Genomic DNA, 8,355 nt, shown 5'->3' with positions numbered 1-8,355 from the left:
TATCTTTTGTTAAAACTGGCCCAACCTCATCTAAGCCACTACATTTTTGTTGGATATGCTTGGAGCCTGGTAAAGACACTGGCATCGTTTAATATAGACTAGACATTAAGACTATTTACAACCTATAGTAGATTTCATAGAGCCTCATGTACGATTTGTAAGGCTGAAACAGGTTTTGGACGATTGATTTTTTGGAAACTCAAAGATAGTCGTTTTTTGAACAGACTTTAATGAGAGAGGTTTTCCCAAAAATGTACATGGGTTTTGATATTCACAAGTTCCAAGTCACCATACACAAGGCTAAGAGAATAAGCATGTACAAATAAACTGTCTTAGTTTGTATAAAGTTGTAAAAATAAGTAGAATAGTTTCAGGAATATAGATTACTTTCTAAAGTACTTCAAATAAAAACATGTACACTCTATAAACCCTCACTTGATATACAAGCAAGGGTTTCTAGAGCTCATAGGAACACATAACTCTAACCAAATAAGCATCAAGAACTCACCTTGGGTTAGCTAGACTAACCAAGGTTAAGGTAGCTTAAACCTTAAGCTCCCTTCACCTATGGAAGCCTATAAATAGATGTTTATCACACTCATGTATTCAGATATAATAATATTTAAGGAGTAAACTGAATATTTCAGACTTCATTCTCTCACAAATCTCTTTTTGCTAAAGAGCCTCAAAGGCCTAATGAACCCTAGAGTCCATACAGTCCAACGAGGACATGTTGTCAGACAACTCGATATATTATGTTCCTAACTACATTGGCACTGATTAAAAGCAGTAATTGCCATTTCCTCTTCCCCTACTACAACACAAATTTGACCATTGATCTGCTTATCTTGCTTGAACGAAGCACTAAAACCCCATGACAATCTAATCTTGAGCCTTGCATATTCAACATTTCCCCCGACTAATGTTGCTTCATCAATTTCAATAAGATATGTGACTTAGACAACTACCTTGTTGAAGCATTTCGCGTTCCATGTAGAAATAGGAACCCCACCGCATCTCACCCAAACTAATCGGTTCTCAAACATTTCTTGTTCAGACCATGGCACTATATATAGTCTGAAATAGACTTTCAAACCACCCTCTACTAAGTTCTACCATTTTCTCTACACTTTCTTCTTTTTTTCTAAGAAAGTAAGACTAAGTTATTCCCCATTGTTCTGTCCGGTTGACTGGGACGTCTTCGTGCGCGACCTCAACCGTCAGCTAGGGACTCCTTCCCACTGGTTACCTGTGGATTCCTGCAAAAAAGAGGACAAAGAGGCGCCCTAGCGGCCGTTTGCACTCCGACGCTCAAGTCAGCCAGCAAGAAACACCTAAATTGTGCACCTCCGTCTCTGAGCACCGCGTGTGACACTCTGAAGGTGGTAAAAAGAACTGTGTATTGTGTGTATGTTTTCTCCCTCAGGCAAAGATCTTTTCCCAGTCCGTTGTACGTAACCTTCAGGCACGAGCAAGCAACTAGAGAGTTCTGGTAAATTTGCCAAAGGTTCCAACCCTGTTTCCCACATTCTCAGCGCTATTTAAACTACCCAAGCATTTAAAGCGCCTTAAAGCGCCTTTAATTACAAATGTAACGCACTCAATCAGCGTATCTAATTAGAAAACATAGCGCATTTAAGACGTTGAAACGCTTGGGAGCCATTATAGTACCTGAATGCTCGAAACGGAAACTGTATTGAATGACTTTAATTACCTGGCACCTGACTAAAGGGTGTTTCTATTCTGACATGGTTGTCGCACACGTGGAGGGCCTCACGACGCCGTGACCCCATCTAGGGGCGTTTCTGCCCATCTGGGGACGTTTCTACGTGTGAGTCCTCCTGCTTGGGAGTGCTACTGCGCTAGGGGTGACTTTTTGGGTGCCAACTCATGCCCCCAATCATCTAGTCACTTACTTTGAGAGCGTATATGCCTTCCTCTCGTACCCTGCACCCGGCTACCCTGGGCGTGACCTTCCTCTTAAGTCATATCTGTCCCAAAGGCGTCTCTGGGGCGGCAGGGGTACTTCACGAGTCAGGCTGCCCTACACTGGTGCTATCACTATGGCCTTGAAGCCACCTTTTCCTTCTCTTTATCGCTGCCCCGGGTTATCGGGACCTGAGGCCTTCCCACGGCGTCGCTCCCTCCACGGTCTTTCCTACCCATGGGTATCGGGGAACCACCCTGTGATTGCCTTGCTTTAGTACTGTTTGATCTGGCGACGCCCTGGTTGGGCGACGCCTTCACCTAGGCGACGCCTTGCCTTGGCGACGCCTCTTCTTGGTGACGCTGGCACTTAGCGTCTCTTCACCTAGGCGACGCCTCGTGTTGACTTTGACCCCTGGTGTTGACTTTGACCTTGACTTAGTCAACGCCCGGGTACGGGACGGTACACCCATATTCCTCACTTTGATCATATTTATACCCCTTTGATAAACTCGTCATAACTTGGTTAAAAGAGAAATAAATGCTTTCCAATATGTCTTCCTTCTTTGATTGAATCATTGGTCCATTCAGTCTCTCTTGTGTAGACGTAGACGAGACACTCCCTTTGTAACATTAACATAAGGTTTCCTTTTCGTTTCCCTCCAAACAAGAGGCTTCCTCTATTTTGTATTCATTTGCATATCATTCCTGTTTCCATAGTTGTTGATATTTTTGGGTCTCATTCTTTCTATATCTTGATATGTTGACATGTAGCTTAAAATTCTCAATTATGATATTGTCTAGTTTCTTCTCTGTTCGTCTTGCATTTTAAACATCATACATCCTGATAAACCCAAATCTCTTCCCCCACTTATATTGTGATATGAAAACCTCGTTCACCCTTTCCATCTCTAAAATTTTTTTAGCATGTCATATTTCCATAGCAGTTGGAGAAATTTAAAAAGAAAAAATGTAATGTAGGTTTGTTTATATAATCATTTCGATGTTATTTAAAGAATGATTATCTTTGTGTTATAATGATCATGCACTTAAAATTAATTAATAATATATAGTTTGATCTGTTAACTCTAAAAGCACTAATCCAAACTCCTTGTTCTTGTATGAAGTTGTTATAAGTTTTTCTAAACCAATAATTTCTTAAATTGGTCCATTAATGTTGTCTAAAATTATTAAGCAGATTATTCTTAAATTTTTCGGTCTATTTCTTGCTCCCTCAGAAAAGCAGTTTCTTTTTAGAGAGATACTAGAATGATCTGTACTAAAAGTAATAAGCTAATGAAATATGTAATTTTTATAAACTCAACTTTATTACTCATGTTGTTAGGTCACTATTAATTACAATACTTTTTTGCTAACATATCCACCAACATAAACTGTTTTTAATACCTGGATTCCTTGAATTCAATTTGATTCCCTACCTTCACCGTCGACTGTTGAAAAGAAAAGGGCACCGTCGTGCTATAAAGCTCGAGCTATGTGCATGTCCAAGAAACGCAGAAAAAGAAACATAAAAATAATGAGAGAATAACACAAAAATTTCTAGAAATCTGTGTAAGGGGTCTTACATTAAGTTTCTATAGAGAATATGCTGATAACATGTTTATGTACGGTGAAAATGTTCTTTATTAATTTCCAATATATGCATGACACACTTCTTTTTCTTGATATTTTTTCAATGAATGGATTGAATAATAATAGACTCACACTAAAGCACCCTTTGTGATATTGTAAAGAAATTTAGAAATTTAGCATGGGAAGATAAATGGCTACTTTTTAAATAACATTATAGTATTTTAATAACTTGTAGTAGGCCTGAACATGAATGATACCGGTAATGGAAGCATTTTATATTATTAATTATTTTTCATTCTGCCACAGAAATATTTAATCTAAATAGTGATGGGCTTAAACCAAAAAGGTTAAGGTGTTAAAGACATTTCTTATAAAGTTACTGTCATACATGCTGTAACAATTCCAATACAAGTAGCTGAAAGTGCTAAGTACAGAAAACAACTAGCTGAAAACTACGGTTTCAAGCAAATTGGAGAGCAGATTCCAGGTGATGATGCTACTTTGAAAGCTGTTATCAATTCTTTCCTAAGAAGGTGGATCAATGTCATGTTTTATAACATCATCACTGAGCAGAACCTGTGTTAAATATACAAGTGTTCAATTGTATCTGCAGAGCACTCCTTGGAGATTCTATCTTTTAGAATGGAATATTTCTTTTGCTGCATAAAATTGTATTTTTTAGTGTTTTTTTATTGCTTAGATAAGAATCAAGCAATGTTGCCAATACCGTTATGACATTTAAGTTTATACTAAAACACCAATGGTAGTCCTCAGTTTCACTATACCACCTGCACTGTTAATAATATTATGAATAGTTTATAAATAATATATATATATATATAACCATTTTTTCTTGTAATTGTCAGAAAATGATTTCTGGTGATGACAAATGTCTTTAAAATCTGAACTATAGTTATAAACATTAGTTTTAGATTTAGTATTTTCTTTATCAGCTTAGACTTAATAGTTGAAGCATAAAATCGTTTCAAAACATAAAATTTATATAATTGTTATTCTTCTGTTATATAATTATTACGTGGTCATAATTCATATTTTTTAAGAAATAGAATGGGTATTAGAGTTAAAATACTACTTCAAGATTAAAACTATTGAACCGTAATTGACTTCTAGACGAATTAGTATTATAATAATAATAATAATAATAGTTGTAAAAATAATAATTAAATAATAGTAAAAATATAATTTGGTAGTATTAAAAACTAACAATAAAAAACAACTTTATAGGTTATTGATTATGAAGTTCAGACGAAATATGTTGCAATAACACTTAAGTCTAATTTACACAGTAGAAATCAATGTGTATTAATAATAATAAATATAAATTTAGAATAAAGAGAAAATGACAAATGTTTTATGTTGTTTTTTATTCTTTTAAAATAAATAGCGTTGTATTAAACATTTTCGTGATCCATTATGAAGAACCTCCTTTTATTGGTTTTCACTAGTTATATTGATTTGTTTTATCAATTTTTATTCCTGATGAATTCTGTGGAAGGGTTACATGAGTGGTGAGTTTAGTCTATTTTTGAAAATAGTGCTGGAAATGAAGTGAAGAGATAATTAAAATTTACTAACAAATGCCAGTAAAATTTGCCACTAAAAGTCATGAATCTTTTCCGGAGATAAATCAGTCTTTTACCGGTTAAATTTTGAACATCTCATACACCAGTCATTGTCTAAAAGCTTGTTAAACTTTTGGCTTCCATTTATATTGCTCGTATAAGAAATATTCTTATCGCCGCTAAAGATACTTTTTGTAGTAGTGCATTGAGAAAATTAAGGTAAGTGATAGTATCGGTATCTTTCATTTCAAGTGAATGGAAAAATAACTATCGATACATTATAAGATACAATTATTAATTGGTTTTAGTTTAATTTAATGGTTTTTTATATTTAATAATCTCAACAAATTCTGCCTGAGATTTTTAGCTTTTAAAATACAAAACATGAAAAACAAGAAACATAAATGAATTAAGAAGATAAGAAATGGTAAATCATGTTGACTATTCTATAATACTAATGAGATCTTAACATGTATTTGAACATTTAAGAGATGTTACAAGTGGCGTAAAAAAAAATTGATTAGACATAAACGCCTGAACATGCTAAAAAGATACGGATTGGGATTATAAAATAGAAAGGCATGGTAGAATTTTGGGTAAAGTAATTAATAATTTTGTGTGGCAAGTTTCACCCCTCTTGGCCCAGAAACTGTGATGAGTTGTAAGGCTTAAACAGAGATGGTGGGTGATACGTCATAAAGAATAAAGATTGTGGAGTTAACCGAAGAGGAAGAGACTTAAACCAAAATGGGTGATTACAGGGTAATAAGAGAAGTGGTGTTTTGGATTTGATTTGGGTTAAAGTAAATAGTGGTTGGGTGGTGGAACAACTGGAAAGTATCCATAACTAAATTAAAGCTACAATAATATTACCATACAATACCACCTTACTGCACATTCCTCTTTAATTAGCCACTTGCATATTGCATGCGACTTCTCCTACTTCTCTTTTCCCCACTATAAATACCTTCCCACTCTTCCCTTAACGACTCGTGCAATCGAAAGAGAGAAAGAGATAACCTCAACTGAGGCTTCTCACTTTCACACAATCTTTTCGTCACCACTCAGTGAGAGATATTACATTCAACACACCACACCAGAATGGCCATTCACCATGAAACTTGGGCTTTCGTTTTCGGCCTTCTAGGTATCCTTTCTCTTCAATCTACTGGAACCATATGTGCCATGCAGATTAATTGCATGCCATTTTTCTAGTTTTCCAAGAATGATAATTAGTATGAAACTTGAAAGCAACACTGATGCATTAGCGTAGCAATAATATATCTGATTGGCATGTCCAATATGTGTGTATTTATAACATGCATAATTAGTTTCTTGATTTTTGTTGTGTTGTTATAGGCAACGTCATCTCCTTCATGGTGTTCCTTGCTCCATTGTAAGTGATTTTTGTACTCGAGCATAATCGTTCTTATTAATGGACGCTGAAGTATTTTTCTAACTATGTATGAAATATATTCGACTACAGACCAACGTTTTACCAAATCTACAAGAAGAAAACTGCAGAAGGATTTCAATCACTGCCTTATGTTGTTGCACTGTTCAGTTCAATGCTCTGGATTTATTACGCACTCGTCAAGAAGGATGCTAGCCTCCTTCTTATTACCATTAACTCCTTTGGATGTGTGATAGAGTCAATTTACCTTGCCATCTTCCTACTTTACGCCCCGAGTAAAACCAGGGTATTCCTTCTAATAACTTGTATATTCTACCCATTATTTCTTTTCCTTTTTCTCAAGAATGAAATTTAATAGTTTTCCTTCTATTAAATGTCACAGCTTTGTACCATCAAGCTTCTTCTCTTGTTGAATGTTTTTGGGTTCGGAGCCATGCTTCTTTCAACCCTCTACTTTACAACAGGGTCCAAACGTCTTTCTGTGATTGGATGGATTTGCCTCGTTTTCAACATAAGCGTATTTGCTGCTCCTCTCTGCATTATGGTAATGATTTAGAAGCAGGTTATTTAAATCATAGACAAAATGATTATGCAGTCACCTTTTTATGGAGCTTCTTTTTCCAACATTTTTCACTTTTCGTCTATTACTATTACTTCTTTTATTTCTCGATACACATCTCAATGTTTTTTCAATAACTATTACTTCTTCATCTTCAACATTTTATCACTTTTTTGTAATATATATATGCTCTTAAAGAAAAAATCAAATTCTCATAATTGATACATGCAGAAACGTGTGATAAAGACGAAGAGCGTGGAATACATGCCATTCAGTTTGTCCTTCTTTTTAACCATAAACGCTGTTATGTGGTTCTTCTATGGCCTTCTTCTCAAGGACTACTACATCGCTGTAAGTACAATTCCATAAAATTCAATCTTTGTCTATCTTACCTACTCTTTTCCTTCATCACTACTTTTTGTAATATATACATATTTGCAGCTTGAGCTCCTACCTTTTTGTTATGCCTGTATAATTTAGTGAAAAGCCAATTTAACTAGAGCAATTAATTAAACGTGTGCTCACTCCATTAACGTTGAGTTCACTTGAAAAAAAAATAGTCAAAACGGAAACATGGGCCCCTGTTATATTAATGATTATTTAATTACGAAAGGCTTATATGTTTCTGTGCAAGAAAATTTTAATTTGATTACTTTGATTAAAAAGAATGATTGAACAGTTGCATTTGAATGATGCAGCTCCCAAATACGCTTGGATTTCTGTTTGGGATAATTCAGATGATGCTGTATTTGGTTTATAGAAACGCGAAACCAAAGACATTGGAGGAGCCAACTAAGTTACAGGAACTTAATGGTCATATTGTTGACGTTGTGAAATTGGGCACAATGGCACCCTCTGAGCCGAATCATGTCACAAAAAGTGGCGCTGTGACTGAGACAGCTACCAATGTGTGATGAACAACCAAGTACTGAACAAGTCCAAAGAGAAAGAAAAGAAAATGAGGTCTCAAAATATTTAACCAAAAAAGTATAACTATTTTACTTTGCCAAGTGGGACCTCATCTGAACGCAAGAAGAAAAGTACGTGTAGTTTGGTGTTTAGGGTTCTTCTCTTGTTAGGTGGTGAATTATGTTAGCTAGCATGAACGTCTATTTGGCTTCTTCTTCCATCACTCTCACTGTAGTAAACGTGTAGCATAGTAGTGTGTTGTCTTCTTTCGATGTGTACCTCAGTCAAACTCGTCAAATTCTCTCTTTCCTTGTACGCGTAATCTATGTTCATGTGATGGGAATTAATTAGTTTACGGGTTTTGAAATCTA

General features: G+C 35.3%; 1 protein-coding gene across 1 annotated transcript; it reads left to right on the top strand.

Moving 5' to 3' along the window:
• Window positions 1-6,087: 6,087 nt before the first annotated feature.
• Window positions 6,088-8,355, top strand: LOC137821418 (bidirectional sugar transporter SWEET10). The gene is made up of 6 exons (XM_068626005.2): window positions 6,088-6,249; window positions 6,462-6,498; window positions 6,589-6,802; window positions 6,899-7,060; window positions 7,307-7,426; window positions 7,774-8,355. Exons 1-6 carry the CDS (start codon window positions 6,204-6,206, stop codon window positions 7,987-7,989), a joined length of 795 nt encoding a protein of 264 aa, XP_068482106.1. The 5' UTR covers window positions 6,088-6,203; the 3' UTR covers window positions 7,990-8,355.

This window comes from Phaseolus vulgaris, chromosome 9 (assembly GCF_051622355.1).
Source record: "Phaseolus vulgaris cultivar YP4 chromosome 9, ASM5162235v1, whole genome shotgun sequence".
Taxonomy (NCBI): Eukaryota; Viridiplantae; Streptophyta; class Magnoliopsida; order Fabales; family Fabaceae; genus Phaseolus; species Phaseolus vulgaris.
Note: the sequence above shows the minus strand (reverse complement) of the source record. Positions and strands in the feature narration are given on the sequence as shown.

Coding starts and splice junctions, on each gene's coding strand:
- LOC137821418 (XM_068626005.2), top strand. CDS start 6,204: ATGGCCATTCACCATGAAACTTGGGCTTTCGTTTTCGGCCTTCTAG. Junction 6,250..6,461: donor TTTCGTTTTCGGCCTTCTAG/GTATCCTTTCTC, acceptor GTGTTGTTATAG/GCAACGTCATCTCCTTCATG. Junction 7,061..7,306: donor CTGCTCCTCTCTGCATTATG/GTAATGATTTAG, acceptor TGATACATGCAG/AAACGTGTGATAAAGACGAA.